This window comes from Bos indicus x Bos taurus, chromosome 13 (genome assembly GCF_003369695.1).
Source record: "Bos indicus x Bos taurus breed Angus x Brahman F1 hybrid chromosome 13, Bos_hybrid_MaternalHap_v2.0, whole genome shotgun sequence".
NCBI lineage: Eukaryota > Metazoa > Chordata > Mammalia > Artiodactyla > Bovidae > Bos > Bos indicus x Bos taurus.
In genome coordinates this window covers 22,725,151-22,747,718 of record NC_040088.1, presented here as the reverse complement: position 1 = coordinate 22,747,718, position 22,568 = coordinate 22,725,151, and the positions used below count along the sequence as shown (strand labels likewise).

Below are 22,568 nucleotides of genomic sequence, written 5' to 3'. Positions count from 1 at the left end.
TAGATGTCATTATTGTGATTGCTGTTCAGGCGTTCCATCCAACTCTTTTGTGACCCCATGGACTGCAGACCAGGCTTCCTTGTCCTACACCATCTTGGGGTGTTTGCTAAAATTCATGTCCATTGAGTCGGTGATGCCATCCAACCATCTCGTCCTCTGTCATCCCCTTCTCCTCCTGTCCTCAATCTTTCCCAGCATCAGGGTCTTTTCCAATGAGTTGGTTCTTCCCATCAGGTGGCCAAAGGATTGGAGCTTCAGCTTCAGCACCAGTCCTAATCAGCATTATTTTGATTAAGTTACATTATTGGCAAAGGTGAAGGAATTTCATAAATGTGATCAAAGTAAAAGTGATTAAATTAGTTGAAATTTAGTGAATCAAAAGGGCCATTTCCTTGGGTAAGCCCTTTAAAAGAAAGTCTTCCTTGAGCCAAGGGACTTGAAGCTGCAGAGATTCTCCTGCTGGCCTTGACAAAATAAGCCACCATGCTGAGAGGGGGCCTGTGAGGAAAGAAACCGTGAGTGGCTTTTAGGAATCCGGAATGGCACCAGCTGACAGGAAAACGGGGGCCTCAGTCCTTTAACCACAAAGAACTGAGTTCTGCCCACTGCCACGTGATTTTCGGAAGAGGACACTGAGCTCCAGAAGAGAACACAGCTCAGCCAACAGCTGGACTGCAACCTTGAGAGATCTTGAGCAGAGAACCCAGAGACTCCAGGCCCATGGAGATTATGAAATAAGAAATGCATGTTGTTTTAAGCCATTAACGTTGTTGCATTTTGTTACATAGGAACAGATGGTCAATACATCAGCCTATAGGCGTTTTTAAAGCCCTGGAACCAAATGGTTCAAACAGCCTATGCCAAGAACCTGACCCAGAGATGTCAGAGAGCATGAATGGATGATTGGAGTAGGTGGGACACACCCTGCCAATCCCCGACCAATGCGTGCTACTCCTTTCAGCCACTAGGTGTCCCCAGAGTCCACATAAGCAGGTCTGCCTGCACCTTTCACAGGTCAGAATCCATTTCCTTCTGAAATGGAAGGAACCAAAACAATAAATCATCTCTCTTCTATTCCTAGTTCCCTCTCCTCCGCATCACCCTGGGAGCAGGGGGGGGGGGTGGGGGGGGCGGGGACTGGGGGTGGGACTAAGGCCTCTGAAGGGGAGGCGGCTGGCCCAAGGCCCGCCGTGCTCTAGCACCATCTCTAGCTTGGGGTTTTATACACTCCCTGCCCTGCCCCCTCCCAGGGCATTGTGAAGGACAAACACAGACCGTTAGCCTCTCTCTCTCCAGCCTAGGAGACTGCAAATGAGAACACCACCAGCAGAGGACTCTGGAGTGGCTTGTAGGCTGAGGCTGGGGTTTCTAATTGACGCCGACCGGAAAGAGTGGAGAGTGGAACGTGTGCAGCCCCGGGGTCGGGAGACAGTGTTGGTGGAAATGAGACTCCTCCTGATGGGGTGGGCATCAAAGGTGCCCAGCTCAGCTGCAGCTGCTGGGCCAGTGACCCTATTCCCTTTGTCCTGTCCCTTCCACCCTCTGTTGCAGACTGGGTTTTCCCGAAGCAGACACAGACTAAGTTTCAGGTGCAAGATATTTATTAGGGATAAAGACCTGTGAAAAGAAGAGGGTGGAGGCAGAATTGGGTACAGGAGGTCAAACTGTGCTGCCAGCATGGACAAGCCCAAGGCACCCTGAAGGGGTGAGTACCCAGGGGTGCAGGGCAGGGCAGATACTGTGTCTGTCCCACCTGAAGGGTGAAACTTAAGTGGCAGGGATTTATACTTGCATACATTCAGACACCAGATGCAAGCTGCCCCGGGGTGAATCAGTTTTCTTCCTCACCTTTTCTTTCTTAAAGGTTTTGTTTTGGTTTGTGGCCATCTTGTTTCCAATCACAGAGACTATGAGGAAGCATTCACTATAATTCCTGTACTCCCAGACGCCCTTTCTGTAGATGTCCAGACCTCCCAAACCTGCTCTAGTCCTCTTTTAAAACATCTATGGGTATTCCAGTCCCAAATACCCTCTTTAAATGAGGTCTGAACACTTGGCCTTGGTTCTTACTGGGCAAACACACTTTGTCCAACCTAAGGAATTCACTGGATCTGGTAGAGGAAGAATAAGCGGGACAGGGGTCAGTGGGACAAAAGTTTTGAAAAGCCTTGGTCTCAGTTCCCAAAACACACAGGTAAGAATCTCAAGGACTGGAATCATCGCGGCTTCTGCTGCTCTTCTTCAATCATTCAGTACATCTACACTAGTGGCCAGTTACATGCTAGGCGTGAGGACCAGCCCCACACAGCTCCAGACCCCGAGCTACCAGCCTAACACCATCTGCAGATTCAAGCTGGGAGAGGCAGCACCCTAAAATAGCACTTCACTAGGAGACAGAAACCAAAATTTAGGGCCCTGTCTCTGACCCAGGCTGTTTGAAGGCCCTTTACAAGTTGCTTCTGCACCTTTGCCCTAATATCCCTCCTCTGGACAGTGGAGTAATACAATTTATGGAGCACCATGTTAAATGCCTCTCACCTCAAACTTTACTCTGAAGCAGGTGTTATCATCCCCATGTCACATAAATGGAAAAAAAGAGTCAGGGTAAAGTTAATGTGGTCAGGGGCACACAGGTGCTCAGTGGTGGTATCAGGCTTTGGGCCCAGACATTGTGGCTCAACCCTGATTCTTTTTTAACTTATTTATTTTTAATTGAAAGATAATTGCTTTTACAGTATTGTGTTGGTTTCTAACAAACATCAACATGAGTCAGCCATGGTCAACCCTGATTCTTAATCTTCATTAAGGTCAGAGTCAAACCGATTCCCTTGGAACCAGGTGTGCCTACACACGTGTTTCACTTGGTCCCTAAGGATTTAAAAAAAGTATTTGAATCAGCTTTCATTTTGAAATTGAGATGTTCACAGAAACATCCAGATTTACATCTTCTCTTGAAAAATCTAGCCCCCTGGCCACAGCGGGCTGCACTCCCACAGGGTCACAACTGGCAGGAGGTGAGCAATTGCTCCCCTTGAAGTGGGTCATGAAGCCAGTGTCCACCCAGACTCTCATTCATTCATGTCACCTGCCTGGCCTCTGCAGGGACAAGTCTGCCATCCTTAATGAAGACCAGGAGTCCTGAGACAGAGGGAGCAGAGAGGCCTAGAGGGGCCAGGTGCCTCCTAGCCTGGAACCTCGAGCTCTTCCTGTATGGTGCTAAGTCACAGGGACTTGAATCTGTCAAACTGTTTGGGGAGGGTTGAGGAAAGGCAAAGACATGTAGAACCACAGGGCGAGATGGGGCAAATACACTTTATTCAGTCCTGGCGTAAGTCCTGCTGTGGGTGCCAGTGCCCCAGATCAGAGGGACCCCTCCCCTCAGCTACGAGACTAGTTCTCCAAGACCACAGACAGTGACATCTCTTCACTCACATGACGTTTTCTGGGATTTTTCATTGTCTTTTTTTTTGTTGTTATTTTTCTTTAAAAAAAAAAAAAGAGAGAGAAAGAGAGAGAGAAAGAGCGCGCGCAAAAAGGCCCAGAGCCGGAGCACCAAGCTTAAAGGAGGCAGCTGGTGGCTTTGTCAGCGACGGGAACGCGTGGGGCAGAGCCCTGCAGAGACCCTGGGCAGGGGTCCCGGAGGACTCTGGGACCGTTTGTTCCTGAGATTTGTGTGTGTGAATGAGAGTGTGTGCACACCCGGGAGGGTGAACACACGCCGGTGAGATACAGGTAGTGAGGGTAAAGGGGGCATGGGGAGGCCGGAGGGGCGGAGCTTGAGCTGGGAGTTGGAGGGAGAGGGGTAACAGCATCAGGGGCAGGGTTTCCCAAGAGCACCCCAAACTGGACACAGTAGCGCTGGGCGCCAATGGCACAACACTACTCTGAACCTCCCTTCAGGCTCACTGGCCCAGGTGATGGTCTCTCAAGCCAGCTGCTGAAAAAGGGAGTCTCTTCTTGCCTCTTCATCTGCTATCATGCCTCAGTCTCAACCCCCTAGTTGAGTACCGACGTATTTGTTTCTCCCACTGAATACTGTCACTGTAGGCAAAGGGATCTGGGTGACAGGAAGGGGCGGTGGGCTTAGGAGGGAGTCCAGGCTGGAAGTGTGCCTTGAGGTGACAAGGGCACTTGGGGGGGGGGGGGCAGACAAAAGGACCCTGTCCCCACACAAACGACTACATGTCTTGATTCTGAGTTTTCTTTTTCTCTCCTGAAGGATTTCCAGAGAAAAACCCTGGCCCCCAATTCCCAGGTGGGGGAAAGAAAGGTTGGTTTCTTGGAACCAAGACAGGCTGTTGAGGCAGTCAAGCAGTCGGTGGGAGGTGGGGTCGGGGGGCGCGGGGGTGCACATGGGCTGGGCGACCCCGTAAGGGGAAAGGGGCTATGCCACTTGGGAGTTCCAAGCTCCACACCAACCCTTCCGGGCTGGCTAGTCTTTCTCCCCCTTCCGACTGCTCCTCCCATTTAAGGCAGTGACGCCCCGTCGGGTTGAACGGAAGCCGTGGCTCCTGGATCAAACGATTTCTCAGGATCGCTCTATATCCGCCCCCCTTCTTCCCAGAGCGGCTGACCGAGGCTAGTGGTTCAGCAGGGACCAGCCCCCTCCTCCCAAGAAGCATTAAGCATGCGCAAGAAGGGGGCGGGGTCCCAGTGCTCCCCGGGGAAAAGGAGCGTGCCCCTCCCCCTCCCCGGGAGGGTAGGGCGAGAGAGGAGGGCGCAGGGCCGCCCAGCTGCAGCGCCCCCCTAAACGAGACAGAAGGCGGGCTGGAAGCAGGCGGAGGGAGTCTAGAGCCAAGGGCAGGGGCGTGTCCTCCGGCCAAGAGGAGGGGCGTGTGCAAAATGGGGGAGGGGTACAGGTCTCTCGGAGAGGATGGGAGGTGTATCGGAGGAGGGGGCTGGCTGCTGGTGGCTCGCGGGAGGGGGCAAGATGGGGAAGGGCTCGGATGTCGGAGAAAGGGTGGGGGTTGGGCTGTCTTGGGGTGTGTCTGCGGGGGAAGGGCTTGTCTGGATTTGAAGGGGGATGGGCACGTCTAGGAGGGGGGAGGCTGTGCGGGAGATGGGGTGCCAGCCTCGGCCTCCGAGGGGCCCCAATACCTGATTCCTGTATGTAAACAGCTGGTTTGGGGGCGTGCGCGCCCCGCTGACGATGGGCTCAGTAGGTGAAAACCAGGTCGGCGATGCTAGACGGGCGCCAGTCCCCTGCGATCATCTCGGTAACCTCGGGGGTGCAGTAGTCCGGGAACTCGAAGTGCGACGTGCCCGAGGGGGGCGGCAGGTCCGGATCGCGGTCCAGGGCGCTGCAGTCCAGGCCCGCGGGGCCGGGGGGCCCTCTGGACAGAAAGCCCAACGGCTCCTCCCCCGACGCCACCTTCTCCTCTTCGCCTTCCTCGGCCGCCGCCGCCTCCTCCTCCTCTTCCTCCGGCTCCTCGTCCTCCGACGGAGTTGGGGAGGCGGCGGTGACAGCCGCCCCCTCGCCCGACGGCCCTTGGGCACGCTCGGCTGGTCCTCGGGCGGCCCGCCCCGCCGGGACCATCCTCCACAGCTCGCGCCCGGGGGTCTCCACCAGGCGCACTTCCAGCAGCTCCTCGTCGTCTTCGTCGTCGTCGTCCTCGGGCGCCGCCGCGCCGCCCCCCAAAGGCCCTCCCGCCGCTCGGCGGCCCCCGCGGCCAGGCAGCTGCGGCCCGGGCTTGAGCCTGCTACCGCCGCCGCCGCCGCCGGGGGGGCGGGGCCGCGCCTTGGCGGGCGCCCCCTTGCTCTTTTTGCGCGGCCGGTACTTGTAGTCCGGGTAGTCCGCCATGTGCTTGAGGCGCAGCCGCTCCGCCTCCCGCACGAACGGGATCTTCTCCGAGTCCTGCAGCAGCTGCCAGCGGCGGCCCAGGCGCTTGGAGATCTCGGCGTTGTGCATGTCGGGCCACTGGTCCATGATCTTCCGCCGTTCGTGCTGCGACCACACCATGAACGCGTTCATCGGTCTCTTAATGTGGCCGCTCGGGGTCTTGCACCAGCCGGGCTCACGCGCCCCCTCCTCGGCCGGCCCGGGCCCCGGGGGCGGTGGCCCGCCGTCCCGCTTGGCCCTCGCGCCCCGCTGCTGCACCATCGCGCCTGGGCCCGGGGCCGCTAGACGCCGCCGGGGGCCGTCCGCATCCTCCGCGGCTGGGGGTGGGGGAGGAGGCAGCAGCGACGGAGGGGCGGCCCCGCCCCGCAGCTCAGCCCGGCCCCCGCGAGCTAGGGAGCGAGGAGCTGGGCGCTCCGGCCCAACGGACGGCGGGGGGGAGAAGGTCAGCGGCGCGGTCTCAGGCGGGCTCAGCGCGACCCCGCCGCCTCCGGCAAGTTGTGCCCCGCAGCACGCCACACATTGTTTTGCGGGGGGCGGAGGAACGGCACCCCTCAGGCCCCGGCGGGCTCTCCTTGCAGCCTCCTGCTCGGCTGCGGCCCGCGCGCGCCGCTCCCCACCCTGCCGCCTTCCAGTGTCTTTCTCCCCGCGCGGCCCCGCCGGCGCGCGCGCCACCCCTCCCCCTCGCCGTCTGCGGGCCGCTGCGGCGCGCGCGGGGCCGCCCCGTGTAAACACCGAGGTGCCCGCTCGGGCTGCGGCCGGGCCACGCCTCGCGTTCGGGCGACGCGTCACCCGTTGCTGGGCAGAGAACCTGGTATTTGCATCTCCCAATCGCTGGCTGCCGAAGCGGGGCGGGGCTCGGGCTGCCAGGCTGGGCGGTCTGGTGGCTGGGATTGGGGGTGTCGGATGAAGTCGGTTTCTTTTCTTAGGCTGGGGACTAGCGGGAGGGTGAGGGGACGCCGAGCAGGCTTCCCATCTGGCTCCCAAAGCCAGTCCCCGCCCCGCGTAGCCTTTGAAATTTTAGCTTACTCAGTGACACCTGCCGCCAGGTAGGACCTCGGCTCCCTCCTTTTTAGGGGGCGTCCTTTTGAACCGTCCCAGAACAGGTGAGGAGACGTAGGCTCAGGAAAGCTCCTTAAGGGGACAACCTCATCGTGTCATTGATGTAACCCTTGCCTAGTATCCAGCCACATAGGGGCTCAACAAATGTTTTGGGTCCGATGAACCAAACCTCTTTCACATTTTTCTTCTCCTTTGAGGCACCACGCGAGTCCTGAGAAAGAAGGGCACATGCCGCCCACTTTCCAGGTACGAAACACCAAAGATCTGCAGATTAGGACTCTAGGCTCGCGGTCCCAGCTCTCTCTTCCCTGCTCAGCGCACGAAGGGGCCGGGACACCTCGCCTACCAACCGAGGGTCCTGAGGAGGGCGAACTTCCCGCTTTTCACAGTTCTTAGGCGAGGCTCGAAGATACGTGGGTGCCCCATTCTCAGGTCCCACACCCACATCGCGGCCAGCCGGGTGCCAGACGGGCGCGATTGCCCCTCCCGAGTCTGGAAAAGCGTGCGCGGGCACGGGGGCGGAGCCCGGCCAAGGGGCGTGTACGAGGCGCACGCTCGAGGCGCGTGGCGGGGAGGGGCTGCGCGCTCCCATCTCACCACGTGTGAGCCCGCTCGGGCACTGCGGGGCGTGTGCTGCCCCTGGGGGAGGTCACCTTCACCGCGCGCACGTGGGCCCGACGATGGGCTGGGGCGCTGAAGCGTCGCTCCACGGAGTCGGGAGCTGGGAGGGGTCGGGGTGAGGGTCTCTAGGGTAGCATTTTGCTGGGGCATAGTGGGCAGTATCCAGGCTGGAAGGTGCCTGTCTCAGGCTGTAGACCTCACCCACCCCTGGGCGGGCGGGGGCTGAGAGCGCAGCCGGGAAGTGTGGGGTAGCGGGGAGGAAGGGTCGGGGTGCGGCTCCGCAGATGCTGGGGGCGGGGTGATGCTCTGGGTGCCCGGGAGGGAAATTGGAGCTTTGGTGGCGGGAGGGGGCGACTCTTAAAGGCACAGGGCTCTCCGAAGGAAAAGGCTCTGCTCCCAACCAAACTATTCTTCCGGCCTTTTATTGGAAGCTGAGGTCTGACGATCCCCGAGTTTAAACCTTCACAACGGTAGCCTGGACGGTTCAGTGCTCGATGGAGTCAGGATTCCTGTATTCATATCTAACGCCTCCTTTTGCTTGCCCTTAAAATAGAAAAAAGCAGTTTCTTCCTCATATGGTTATTTTACAGATTAAATGGGATATAGATATTAGAATTTCAAGTACTGGTCTCCTGAATATTCCTCAAACACAGAAGGCTTGGACCAACCTCAGGGCCTTTGTACACGCTGTCTCTTCAGCCTAGAAAATTCTTCACCCCCATCCCCACATGGCTGGTCCATTTCATTCTAGCTTCAGTTCACACCGACTCTCCGGAGATGGCCTGCCCTGACCACTCTCTGCTGTTGCCCACCCATTCCCCTGTGTCTCAGGTACACAGAATTGTAGGTCTGTGACAGTTTTATCATTGCCCATGATTGGTTCGGGTCATGGTTGTATATACTTATTTGTATATAATACAGTAAAACCTGGTGACATCAGCAGCCCAACACAAGACATGGAACATGGATAACAACCTACCTTCCCCTATGAACTCCTTTCCCATCCCATCCCCTGCTTCCTCTCAACTGATGTAATGTCTATCCTAAATCTTCTCTTACACTTAAAAAAAGCTGAGCAGCTTTATTGAGATATAATTTACATACTAGACTATTTACTCATTTAAAATATACAATTCAACGAGATATTAAGTGAGCTATGCATCCATCACCACAATCAGTTTTAGAATATTTTCATCATTCCTCAAAGAAACTCTACTCATTAACTCCTCCATCTCTTCCTCTGCTGTAACCACCAGCTCTAGGCAACCATAAATCTACTTTCTGTCTCAATGGATTTGCTGCCCCATTTTACATTCCTATCAGCAGTGTATGAGGGTTTTGATTTCTCCTTTCTCTTTTTAAAATGTTTTCTTAAAAATACATTATCTTGCCTTTAGCTTTAGCATGAAGGTATGCTGTATGTAATGCAGGAGACCTGGGTTGGGAAGATCCCCTGGAGAAGGGTAAAGCTACCCACTCCAGCATTTTGGCCTGGAGAATTCCATGGACTGTATAGTCAATGGGGTCGCAAAGAGTCAGACATGACTGAGCAACTTTCCCATGCTGTATGTAATACTCTGATATTTACTTTCTCATTATTATAGTGGTAAGATTCATCTAAATGATTGCACCTGTGAAGGGTTCATTCATTTTTCCATTCCATTCCATTCCATGTACTACACTTTTTCTATCTAGTGTCCTGTTCCTGGACATTTGTGTTATTGCCAGGTTTTTGGTCTTATGAAGAGTGTTCCTGTTAACAATCCTAAATGTGTTCCTGGTCTCCCAGGACCTGGAAGGTCTCTCAGGTATCTTATGGGAAATGTGGTGGCTGCATCTGAGATATATGAATGCTGTACCAGTTTACTTTTCCACCAACAACATAGAAGAGATCCTCTTCATCTGGACATCTTGTCCAAAGTTTGGTATTGTTAGACTCTTTACTTTTTGCTTGCAATATTCTAACTCCTCACCCTTTCTCTTTGCTTTGTACCACTCACCACATTTCAGAATATTTTATTTGTTCAGTTGTTTTTTGCCCTTCTCCCCTCCACTGGACTGCCAGCTCCAAGAGAGCAGAGATTTTTGTCTTTTGTTTCCTGCTCTGTCCCTAGGAGAGCGCCTGGTGCACAGTGGGTACTCAATACATATTTATTAAATGAATCACAGTCAGTGGTCTAATATAAGTGTGCTCAGATTCCTCTGGGAGCCAAGGGAAGGAAGTGAAATTTTGAAACCCAAACCCCAAAACTCCAGGCTGCCACTGAGATGTGGTATTTATCTGTGCACACAGATTACCCTGAATCATTTCAAATAGGGGTCCCAGAGTCTAAACCTTGCAGGCCACAGGAGTTCAAGGTCGGGCTCACCGCTGAACTGTTTAATCCAGACTGTGGCAGATAGACGGTAAAATTCTCAGACAGGGTTTTCCCTGGTGGCTCAATGGTAAGAATCCACCTGCCAGTGCAGAAGACACGGGTTCGATTCCTGTCTGGGAAGATCCCACGTGCTGAAGAGCAACTAAGTCCGTGCACCACAGCTATTGAGTCTGTGTTCCAGAGCCCGGGAACTGCAACTACCGAAGCCCCCAAGCCCTAGAGCCCTGGTGCATCCGAAGAAAAGCCACTGCAGTGAGAATCTCCAGCACCACAACTAGAGAGTTGTCCCCGCTCGTGGCAACTAGAGAAAAGCCTGCACGCAGCAACGAAGATGCAGTGCAGCCCCCAAAAAAATTATTCTTAAAAATATCTTTAAAAAGATTCTCAGAGAGATGCTCACCACTACTGCCCTTCTAGTCCAGACCACCATCATCTCTTATATGGTACCTGTCCAGCCTCCTTTCTGGTCCCTGTACCCAGCATGTCTCCTTCCATTCCATTCTCCTCCCTGAAGCTAGAAGGATGTTGTTTTTCAGTCACAAAACTGATTGTGCATCTTCCCTTCTTAAAACCCATCAGTGTTTTTCCCATTACTCTCAAGATAAACACCGGACTTTCACCTAGGCCAAGCATGATCTGACCCTGCTCACCTATCTGACTCTCCTCTTTGACTTTCTCAGTCTTGAGTCACTTTCAGTTTGTGGAAAAGGCTGAGCTGACTCCACACCCAGGGTGCTAGGAAGTCTGTTCTCTCACCTTTCCAGCACTCCTGCCTCTTGTCTGCCTCTTTAGAGCTCTCCTAACCCCATGTTCCTTTTCTTCAGAGCACCAGTGACCTGCCTAGCTCATCTGATACTTATAACAGAAAATTAAAAAAAAAAATTATTTGGCTGTGCTGGGTCTTAGTTGCGGTGCACAGCCTCTTTGCTGTGTGTGGGGGCTTTCTCTAGTTGTAGGAAGTGGGGACTCCTCTCTAGTTCACGTGCTCAGGTTTGGGTTTTTGCTTGTGGGCTCAGTAGTCGAGGTGCATGTAGTTGCCCCAAGTCATGTGAGATCTTAACTCCCTGACCAGGTATCGAACCGTGTCCCCTGTATTGCAAGATATCTTTTACCACTGGGCCACAAGGCAAGTCCCAGAACAGATAATTTTTTAACATCCACCTTCGTAAAATGACAGTATTTTCAGTAAGCATGAAACACAATGAATAATACTAATGGTAATGGCCAGATAAGAAATGTGGATGGTGAAAATATTCCTTTATTGAACTTTGTATATGTAATCATGTCAGTAAAAGTAAATATTGTAGTACAAAAAAAGGGAAAGAGTATTTGATCCATACTTTCCAATTATTTTAATATATTTCCTTGCAAAGATAAAGAAAATAAAAAAACATACCCACATAGCAATCTGTTGCAATAATTCCATTACATTAATTACATTAAAATTGAAAAACAAATAAGAAAATACTTTAAAAATAAGAATCAACTTTAATGTTAAATATATGATTCAAATTTGGTAAAACATAATTTTTCTAAATAATATATATAATACTATTTTACTAAAAAATAAAATTTGCAGTTACCACACTCTGCAGTTCACTGTTTCACTGTTTTGAATTTTAAATACAAACCTTCAAGTGGTCACACAGAATGGCAGAATTGAAGCAACTCAAGTTCTGGTTCTTCAGCTTCCTAATCACTGGGCTATCATTGTTTATTTTCAATCTATTGTTTAAACACAGCCATATGTTGTACCAAAGGGGCTAGAGACACAAGTACTCAGGAAGCGAGCTTGAACAATTCTGGACTGTTATGAACTTATTCTCAAAACTAACACGTATAACTGTGTCTGGCTTGCTGTGTGTTAGGGGCTGAATGTATAGCTGGGAGTGCTGTGATGTAAATCCCTGGTGGGTGATAATGTCAACTAGTGTACAAGTGATTAAAATATGCCAATTCGAAGCTTACAAATATATCATTAGGACTCAGGTTAGACCAACAGCTTGATTTTCAGGGAGGAATGTCTTAATCAGTGGCATGGTTTAGAATTGTGGGCACATGGTAATAATAAAATGCAGACAGATATTCAATCAGTTTTATTGTTTTCAGAGTCTCTGCAGACAATACACCCTCTCATTGCCTGCAGGGTCCTACTTGGTACACCATGGTAGAGCAGGAGCTCCATGGGCTCAGAGGACCCACCTGATTTCCAGTTTCCCCAGCACCTAGCACATCTTGGCACAGCACAGCCTCTTAATATCTATGTAGTGAAAGGAGGAAGGAGCCAACTCGACTGTGGGCATGGCTGTCACAGCAGCATGCAACTCTCCCCACCCTGAGTCTAGCTCTAAAACATCAGTCTTTGAACTGGCATGGTCCTCAAAGACATTAATAATTAAGAGAAAGCAACAGGAACAAGGGAATTCAGTTTTTGATTCATCTAAATGTCTTCTCTGAAAAATTCAACAATTATGATCATATGTGAATGTGTGTATATATTCCAGGGCTCTTTTACTGACTAATGGGAAAGAACTGTTCATGAAGGAACTGCACTGCTCTCGAGCACTTAAATATAGCTACTGCAAATTGAAATGTGCTTCAGTACAAAATTCTCACTGGTTTTCCAATAGCACAAAAAATGTAAACTATCGCATTAATATTTTTGAGATTATAACATTTTGGATATATTGGGTTAAATCAAATATATTAAAATTAATTTCACCTGTTTATTTGTGGTTTTTCCTGGTTGCTCAGTGGTAAAGAATTTGCTTGCCATCACAGTTGACACAGGTTCAATTGTTGGGAAGATCCCCTCGGAGAAGGAAATGGCAACCCACTCCAGTATTCTTGCCTGGAAAATTCCATGGACAGAGGAGCTTGGTGGGTTACAGTTTGTGGGGTCACAAAAGAGTAGGATACGACTTACCAACTAAACAACAAAAACTTTATTTATTTTACCTTTTAAAACGTGCTTTCTGGGGTCTTCCCTGGTGGTCCAGTTGTTAAGATTCCAGGCTGTCAGTGCAGAGGGTGTGGGTTCCATCCCTGGTCAGGGAACTAAGATTCCACATGCCATGTGGCGTGGCCAAAAAAAAAAAAGAAGATGAAATGTGGCTTCTGGAAAATTTAAAATAACACTTAGAGTTGGTATTATATTTCAAATAGGCAGTACGAATACAGAAGATGGAGGTTTCCCTCATTTTTACTTGGCAAAATAAAAAGCTGGCAATCTTTTGTCCATCTCCAAATTTTAAAATAAGTAGTTTTTTTCAAGGGAGGGAGGATTTTATATTTTATTTACTTCTCTGTGAAATCCCCAAAATCTTAAAGATCCTAATGGAATTATGGGTTGCCAGTCCATGAGATATAGTTTGAAATTCAGAGAAGCACAAGGCAGAGAAGAAAGACCAGACTGGGAGCACGTTCATGTGGAGAAGAGGACAGCATCAGAGGCATTTCAGCAGCACCAATAGGACTGGTGGACTTGGAGAATAATCATATTGGGAGAAGGAAGGGGAAGGAGACTAGATGAGGAGCTGACTTTATTTGGATATCTGGCACACCCCATTGGCACACTTCCACATCTCCTAGAATATAATTCTTACTCCCACAACCTGACTCTGAAATTCATTAGATTTTTCCTTTGGAGGTAACCATATTTTTTTTCATGAAAGGGGATACTATTACTAATTATGCTGGAACAGAGATAAACTGAGAGTGCCTGGGTAAACTGGGAAATAAATCATTCTCCTCTTATTGGCTATATATAGAGGACTCCCATAGATGACTGAGAAGTCAAGCATGGACATACTGGGGCTTTAAACAATCAAAGCATCCAGGATGTGAAGTCAAACTTTGTTCAATATTATGAGACTTTACAAAGTTACTTCAACTCATGTGCCTCAGTTTTCTCATCTGCAAAATGGGAGAGCATAATAGTTCAGGACATGGGACATGGTAAACAGTCAATGAGTTGTAACATGAGCAACAACCAAAATACTCTATTGTGTGTATTCCCTTTTTTTAAAAAAAGGTACAAAAAGACAAAATATAGCAAAAAGATCTAATGGTTGTCAAGGTTTTCGGGGAGAGAGGGTTGAATAGGTGAAGCACAGAGAAATTTTTAGGGTGGTAAAACTCTTCTATTAATATATAGTATAATGGTGGATACAAGACCTTATGCATTTGTCAAAACACATGGAACTAAACAATAGAAAGAGCAAATCTTAATGCATGAAAAATTATAAAAAATAATTTAGAACATGGGGAGAATCTCAAAATGGAAAGCAGAATGTGACAAAGCAATGAAACTGTATCACAAACGTATGAAACAACCCCACTAAAGGCAGGGGTGTGGTGGGGGTCGGGGGGTGGGGGAGGATCCTGACTTAAGTAATTTTAGAAATGAGCAGAGTCTGTAAAACTAAAAGCAAAAGAAAGTGTACAGAAAGTTGATAACTTTTCCCACAGGGGTATGGGTTAACAATGCTGATACTGATATACATGTATACTAGAATTAAACAATTAAGTAAATGGCTGGTGGATGATGGGAGCCAGGTTTCTCATTGTTGGAGTGGGAATTTACAGATAAGCAAGGGGAGGAGGCTAGAATGATTCATGTGGTAATAGATCAGAGTTGAAAATATAAATAGAACCTCATAACAAATAGCTTAATATAGATGTAGATGGTTACATATAGAAGTATTCATAGATATGTGTATGTGCACAGGTTAGCATATATACATGTATTTCTGTGTTTTGTTAGTTGGGAAGGCTTAAAAGAAACATCTGAGTAGCAATGAGCACACTTAGGGTCGAAATCTTGGTTTCTAATACCATTCTCTAATAGGAGGAATCTGGGTTTTTGAGAAACAGCTAATTTAGGACTGGGGCAGGGAATATACGAGATGAGTCTGAGATAACATACACTACCAGAAAGTAAGTGCTCAACAACAATAAAAAGACACACAAAGATGGGAATATATCAGAGGGACTCAGGAGCCAATTAAAAAAGCTCCCAAAGGCCAAATCTGGACCAATTTGAGCGACAAAATTAAGTAGTACTGGATTATAACCTAAAGTATGAAATAAACATCTGTGAGTCCACTGATGTAAATAATGACTGAATAAATAGAGGAAAAGAAACACACCTTCGGTGCAGAAAAATTTCAAATAACTGAAGTATAATAGATACTCCACACTCAAGGGGATAGAACATTCCTCCTTACTACTTAGTGTGGGCTAAACATAGTTCAGTTCAGTCGCTCAGTCGTGTCCGACCCTTTGCAACCCTATGAATCGCAGCACGCCAGGCCTCCCTGTCCATCACCAACTCCCGGAGTTCACTCTCTTCCAAAGAGAGCAAGGAAAGGGGTAAAAGAAGAGTAACTTTAAGGTAGAGAAACCTAACAGACACTACCTTTTTCAGGGCATCAAGGTCAATGCCGATTGTGATAGTCCTGTTGATGTCTGACAAACAGCCACAGCCAAGAAGAATCTAAGGAGACATGAGATAAATGCAATGTGGCATCCTGAATGTGATCCCAGGACAGAAAAAGGACGTTAAGTAAAAACTAAGGAAATTGGCATCAGCTATGAAATTTAGTTAATAATAATGCATCAATGTTGATTTATTAATGGTAACAAATACACCATATTAATATAAGTGAAGTCCTCAATCGTGTCCCACTCTTTGCAGCCCCATGGACTATACAGTCCATGGAATTCTCCAGGCCAGAATACTGGAGTGGGTAGCCTTTCCCTTCTCGAGGGGGATCTTCCCAACCCAGGGATAGAACCCAGGTCTCCCACATTGCAGGTGGATTCTTTACCAACTGAGCTATCAGGGAAGCCCATATTAATGTAAGATGTTGATAATAAAGGAAACAGGATGAGTGGAGGCTATAGGAACTTTGTAGTATCTTCTAACAATTTTTCTGTAAATCTGAAACTGTTCTCAAAAATAAAGTTTGTTTTAAAAAAGATGGCATAAGGTTTTAGAAACACGTTTAGTTTATTTAGACTTTAGAGTGTTAAATTACACAGCCTGCCTTAAAAATGGAATTTCTTCAATGGAGTAAAAGAAATACTCATTTATCCTACAGTTTCAGTATGTTTTGTCCAATAAAAGTCGACTATCAATTGCTTAGGTCAATGTCTCGGAACTCAGTAACAAACCTCAGCGTCTTTCATTTGTATGCATTTGAAATACAAAGAAAGAAAATTGACTAGCTTCTTGATCATTTTAAATTAAAACACCTATAAAGAAAGACATCCACATAGAGATGGTATCAACCCCACTGCCTAAATTTTCATTGCCTAAAATTGTTTTAGTAGAGAACAACATATACTGTGTAATTGGAACACTTTTGTTCTCCTTAAATAAAATAGCAGCCAAAGATTATTCAGGCTGCAACTGACAGAGGCGTTACTTCTAGTTCCTTCTAATTTGGAGAATTCCTTCTTTTGAAAAATCGAGTCTCGTTGCTACATTGAATCAGGAGGGAGCAGGATCGAAGCTCACTGGTGGTGTCCCTAAGCGGAAGGCAGGACTCTAAGCCAAGAGACCTGCCCATTGGTGGGTTGCTGGGCAGCTGTGGGGCGGGGACGCCTGGATGGAGCTCGTGGCCCATTGGCTGCGTCGCTGAGGATGGTATAAAGGACCGCCAAGGCCTGTGCAGCCGGTTTCTACGGCAACGGAGGCTTGAAAGAGCCACTCATATTTCGGCGTTCGTTCCCAACTCCCCCCTTCCGGAGGGGGATGGGCGTCCTGGATTTGAGGGCTGGTGGAGGAGGCGTGGGGGCTGGGAGTTAAGGGGACAGGGCCTTCTTCCGACCAAACCAACCTAGCCAAGCAACATTTGAACTGGGTTCGAGAAACCTGGCCTGCGTGCTCACTGGGGAAAAAAAAAAAATCAAACAGTCCGTTAAAGATGTAAGAGAAAAATGACGAATAACTCCATCCTCCCTTGACCTCTCATTGATAACATTCAGCATGTGAACGAACACAAAGCCTAGCAGAGTAGGAAAGCGATACTTATGTAGGGAGGAAGGAAGAGAACAGAAGGAGGGAGGATCCCTGATGTGGGTGTGCAACGTGGCGTGAGACAGAGCGCCCTGCCTTTGGGGAGGAAAGTCCAAAGACAGACCCGAAGGGGTGTAAGAGCCTGGAGTTGAGCTTGGAGGAGGGAGGGCTGGCCGGCACACTGGAAGGACGGAGGGGGCGGCAAACTGGATCGTGACTAGGCATTTGGGAGACCTGTCTGCAGTAAGACCCCCGGGTTCTCATTCCCGCCGGCCCTACCACCTACCAGATGTCGATGCTTCGACTCTCCAGCTCCCAGTGTCTTTGTGTTTGGAGGATGATAAACAGTACCCACTTCGTTAAGTCGCTGAGTTGAGAACTGAGTTGAGATAATGACTGGGAACCTCTTAATATGGTGCCCGAAACATAAACTGTGGTCACCAGCAGCTATTCCTGTAATTGAAGAAGGACTGGATTTGACTAGGTGGAGAGAATAGGAGGTTATCAGTTCGTAGGTAACGAGGGAGGAGGAAAGAGCAGTGTGGAAATCTTACATAAGAAACCAGTTTGGATGTCACCTAGAAAATCTTGGGAGATGAAAAAAAAAAAAAAAAATCATGGGAGATGATAGCCAGAGGGCAAAAAGGAAAAAATAACGATGATAGCTACTGTTTACTGCGGGCCTGGCACTCTGCCAAACCCTTTATATGAATCTTTATTTCAATTTCTTATCAGCCCTGATAAGGCAGTTACCATTAAACCCATTTTTTTCTGGTAAGGAAATGGCTTGTCTGAGCTAAGAAATAACACCACCAAACAGGGATATTTGTAATGCCCAGGACAAGTGTGCAACTGGAGGCCCATATACCATGTGTCTCTATAGTTAGAAGTGATCCATCAATTTAATGTGTTAAATTAAATATGGTATCTTCTCCTCTTTGACGGATCTATTTTCACCACCACCTGGGAGGGCCAGGTTCAAATTAGAATTCCAGGAACCTTGAAGATCAGAGAGGGGATGTGTCTGCCCAGGGAGGGCTGCTCACTGGATCCTGTTTCTAACCCTTGTCCTGCTACCTCCCACCCCATCAGACCCAGCATGCATGAATGAATACCCCAGCCCCCACATCCATTCGACTCTTAAAACAGCTACTCTGAGACCTAAGCCTCAGGTCTATAAGGGGTGCATCAGGCTGCACTGCCCTTAGCTGAGATGAACCCAGGGATGAGGCCCACGGAGGCTCTGAATGAGCGTAGAGATATTTTGGAAGGGACTTCTGAGGCTTCAGAGAATGGTCTGGAAAAGGAGGGCACAGACTCTGGGTGGGTAGTTCCTCTTGTGCCCACAGTTTCCCACCCCACCCCCTGAGGAGGGGCAGGGCTCAGGGCCAGAGCTACTCTTGCCAGGGGTAAGGAAGTGTTTTGTTAAAGCTAGGCATTCACAATCCACTGGGCCTCACAGTTTGGGGGCCATGCAGGCTAAGTTTCAATGATATGCCTTCAGAGGAATAGGAAGAATGGTCTGACCTTCAGGCTGAAGGAAACTCTTACCAAAGGGGAGAAGACCAAAGGAGTGAATTGCTTTAAAAAAAAAAAAAAATTATTATTTTAAAATTGAAATGTAGTTGATTTACAGTGATTCAGAACTCTCTCTCTCTCTTCCTATATATATATAGAGAGAGAGAGAGAGAGAGAGAGAGAGAAAAAACTTTTCAGATTCTTTTCCATTGTAGGTTATTACAAGTTACTACCCCTTGTGCTGCACACTAGGTCCTTGTTGTCTGTTTTATATATAGTAGTGTGTATTTGTTAATCTCAAAATTTGAATTTGCTTTTTAAAGATGAATGAATAAGCCCTTATTCAGTAGAGTCAGTAACAGGTGTGCTAAGGGATATTTTGAATGTCATGTACATAGAACAAGGAAGATTACAGACTACTGTATATACAGTAAACAACAAGGACCTACTGTACAGGGAAGTACATTCAGTAACTTATAATAATCTATAATGGAAAATAATCTGAAAAAGAATATATATGTAAAACTAAAGTCATTTTGCTGTACAACTGAAACTAACACAACACTGTAAATCAACTATACTTCAATTTAAAAAAAGGTTAAAAAGGATAAGGAGGTACATATCCTGATCTGTAACTGTAGCCAAGTAATCTCTAGATTATCCATGCAATAAATATTTATTGGGCTTTTACTGTATGCCAGGTACAGTACACAATGTTGGAACTAAAACCAAGGGCAAAAAAAAGTCATGTTCTTTGCCCTCTGGGAACTCAAGGCAGATATTAATCAAAACACAGCGTAAATAAACATATTGTACCTGCAGTGACCACAAAAAGGAGGGGAGAGTGTAAAAGGGTTTGGTCTAGGTTAGAGAAGGCTGTTTTTAGGAAGTAGCATTAGCGCTGAGCACCAGGGAAGGCAAAGAGTTAACCATGGGTCTAGAAGGGTGAATTCCTGGAATGGTTGTTGGGAGCCCAGCCAGGGGGAGCAGGGGAGGCTCAGAGGAGGCTGGGCAGCCAGGCAAGGCCTGGTGACACCCCGCAACCCAGGACACAGAGTCTTTGAAGGTCCTTAAGCTGGGCCTTGGAGAAGGCGATGGCACCCCACTCCAGTACTCTTGCCTGGAAAATCCCATGGATGGAGGCGCCTGGTAGGCTGCAGTCCATGGGGTTGCAAAGAGTCAGACAGGACTGAGTGACTTCACTTTCACTTTTCACTTTCATACATTGGAGAAGGAAATGGCAACCCACTCCAGTGTTCTTGCCTGGAGAATCCCAGGGACGGGGGAGCCTGGTGGGCTGCCGTCTGTGGGGTCGCACAGAGTTGGACACAACTGAAGCGACTTAGCAGCAGCAGCAAGCTGGGCCTTACTGTGATCAAATTTCACCTGGGGGACAGTTTTCCTGGGTGGAAGGAGGCGAAGCTTGAAAGTAGGGAGACCAGTGAGTTGGCTGTTCTAGAGTCTTAAACTTTCATATCAAAATGTTTTATTTTTAAAGAGAGAGAAAATGGACTCCTGTTTCTAAGGAGTCCACAGGAATTTCTTTCAAGTCTTGTGTTGCCTTTTCCATTTTGTTTTTGTTAATTTTTTTTTGCCAGAGATAATACATGAAATAGAAACAACCCCCCACAGCCCCTACCAGGGATATACTGCGGAAAATGTTTTCCTTCCATCCCAAATCCTAAATAGCAGGTTCTTCTCAGAAGCTACAATAGTTATCAATTTCACTAATATCCTTCCACATTATTCTATACATAAATAAGCATGTGTATGTAATAATGTTTATCAGTTATCATATTGTACACTTTAAATAACTTACAATTTTGTCAATTATGCCTCAACAAAGCTGAAAAAAGTAAAATTGAATTGTAAACAGAAGCATACCATATCTTGCTTTGTTCACTTTAAAATGTGTCTTAGGAGGTTTTTAATAGCTGTTTAACAACTTCCTGCGACCCTAGAGACGGCAGCCCACCAGGCTCTCCCGTCAAGAACACTGGAGTGGGTTGCCATTTCCTTGTGTTACAGTATTTGAATGTACCATCTAACTACTATTGATAGGTAATTGATAATCAGGTTGTTTCCAGTCCTTGGTACCCCAAGTAATATATCAGTGAACATCATGATACATAACATCTTTGTGTCCAAGTTTAGCTATATATTCATCTTCTATAAATGACTGCTGTGTTAAAGATTATGTGAATTTAAAGTTTTTATAGTGCCAAACAAACTGCTTTCCAAAGATGTTGGTCCATGTTTTATTTTATAACACCACAAAGTTTGCATTCTCCTCCATAATGTATCTGTTTACCTTCGTAAAACATATCCTCCCCCAAATATTCTTAGTCACACTGACAAGCCAGCAAGTGGTGCTGTATGCGCTTTGCCCAAGGCTGATAATGCTCTCATGGAACTCTACCTTCAACTGGGTTTGATGAGACCCCTGGTCACCCTTAGCCTCCTCTTGTACCACTCTATACTTCATCATACTGAACTCCTGGTAGCTCTTTGTCAGCCATACCTGGAGTTGACAAAGAATAAGGTAATGGGCACTCTGGCTGAGAACAAGGTTCCAAAGGGGCCCAGAAGCCTTTCGGAAAAGGAGTTGTATGCTAGGCTGACTCCAAGAGCAACAGGGAGTAAAAGAGAGCGCTGCTGCTGCTGCTGCTGCTGCTAAGTCGCTTCAGTCGTGTCCGACTCTGTGTGACCCTAGAGACGGCAGCCCACCAGGCTCCCCCGTCCCTGGGATTCTCCAGGCAAGAACGCTGGAGTGGGTTGCCATTTCCTTCTCCAATGCATGAAAGTGAAAAGTGAAAGTGAAGTCGCTTAGTCGTGTCTGACCCTTAGCGCTAGACTGCATTATAGGAAGATTATTAGTTCCTTAGTCCACCTCTTTCTCACAACACTCTAAAATGCCTTCACCAATGACCTCTACGTTATTCAATCCAATGGGCACCCATTCAACCAATCTGTGGGTCATGTAAGCATTTATAAAAGAATGAAGCAATAAAAAATATGAGTGCACCACCACCCACAGAGATAATATGATTTCTTTCTATATATAAACTTTTTTGTTTATATGTAAGTATACACATGTATATGTTGGATGGCTGCAATGTAAAATGTATATCCTTCTGTGGAATGTGGGTAGAGTTTGAAAACCACTGCTATAGGTCACTTGTGTTTATTCCTCAAGCCCGAGATCTGGTTAGAATTTAAGACCTGTGGATATTGAACCACACGTTCCACACCTTTTAGACATCCTCTACAGAGACCTCAAACTCAACACAGCCAAAATCAGACTCAAGACCTTCATCCAAAACTTGGATTTTCTCCTCTGTTCTCCATCTCAGGGAATGGCCCCGGTATCTATCCAAGTGCAGAGGCTGGAAGCTTGGGTGTCATCCTTGATACTTACTTCTCCTCCAGCCCATGTCTAAGTCCTGTTGACTTAACAATTTCTAGAAATCTCTTTATCCTGCCTGCTTTTTTCTCTGTTTGCATCATCCGGGTCCAAGGTACCCTGATCTGTCACCTTGGTGGACTTTTTTTACACTTGGGCTTCCCTCTGTCCCATTCTCTACAAAGTATCCTGGATGGTCTTTTAAAAATACAACCCTGAACACGTCACTTCCTTGTTCAAAAATCTTTCAATGGCACCTCATCATTCTTAGACTCAAAATTCTAAACGTGGCTGACCAGACCTCCCCAAGAGATCTGCCGTCTTATTCTGCACCATCACCCCCTGCCCCCTCTCTGCATTATTGCCACACTGGTTGTGCCAGGTGTGGTTGGTTAGCAGAGAGCTCCCATTCCTACTCTTGATGTGCCTTCTGTGCTACACGTGCTGGAAAGCGAAAGCATTTCCTGATTCCACTGAAGCTAGGGCTCCAACAATTAGGTATGCTAGCATGAGGTTTGGAAGGTGGAAATAGGCAGAAGTGGCTCAGAGGTTAAAGCATCTGCCCTCAATGTGGGAGACCTGGGTTCAATCCCTGAATTGGGAAGATTCCCTGGAGGAGGAAATGGCAACCCACTCCAGTAATTCTTGCCTTGAAAATCCCATGGATGGAGGAGCTTGGTGCAGGCTACTATCCATGGGGTCCCAAAGAGGCACGACTGAGTGACT

At 47.8% G+C, this 22,568-nt stretch overlaps 1 protein-coding gene and 2 long non-coding RNA genes across 3 annotated transcripts; all 3 read right to left on the bottom strand.

Annotated features, from left to right (window-relative positions):
- Window positions 1-1,583: 1,583 nt before the first annotated feature.
- Window positions 1,584-6,100, bottom strand: SOX12 (SRY-box 12). Its single transcript, XM_027558905.1, has one exon. The coding sequence runs from the start codon at window positions 6,098-6,100 to the stop codon at window positions 5,156-5,158; it is 945 nt and encodes a 314-aa protein (XP_027414706.1). The 3' UTR covers window positions 1,584-5,155.
- A 1,825-nt stretch (window positions 6,101-7,925) lies between these two features.
- On the bottom strand, window positions 7,926-12,884 carry LOC113903161. Its single transcript, XR_003514037.1, has 3 exons — window positions 12,856-12,884; window positions 12,620-12,748; window positions 7,926-8,062 (listed from the first exon to the last, which is right to left on the bottom strand). It is a non-coding gene; the product is annotated as an uncharacterized LOC113903161 (long non-coding RNA).
- Window positions 12,885-12,914: 30 nt separating this feature from the next.
- Window positions 12,915-18,559, bottom strand: LOC113903160. Its single transcript, XR_003514036.1, has 3 exons — window positions 17,208-18,559; window positions 15,317-15,394; window positions 12,915-12,954 (listed from the first exon to the last, which is right to left on the bottom strand). It is a non-coding gene; the product is annotated as an uncharacterized LOC113903160 (long non-coding RNA).
- Window positions 18,560-22,568: the final 4,009 nt, after the last annotated feature.

Bases quoted from the DNA above. Each gene is read 5' to 3' on its own strand.
- SOX12 (XM_027558905.1), bottom strand. From the start codon at position 6,100: ATGGTGCAGCAGCGGGGCGCGAGGGCCAAGCGGGACGGCGGGCCACCG.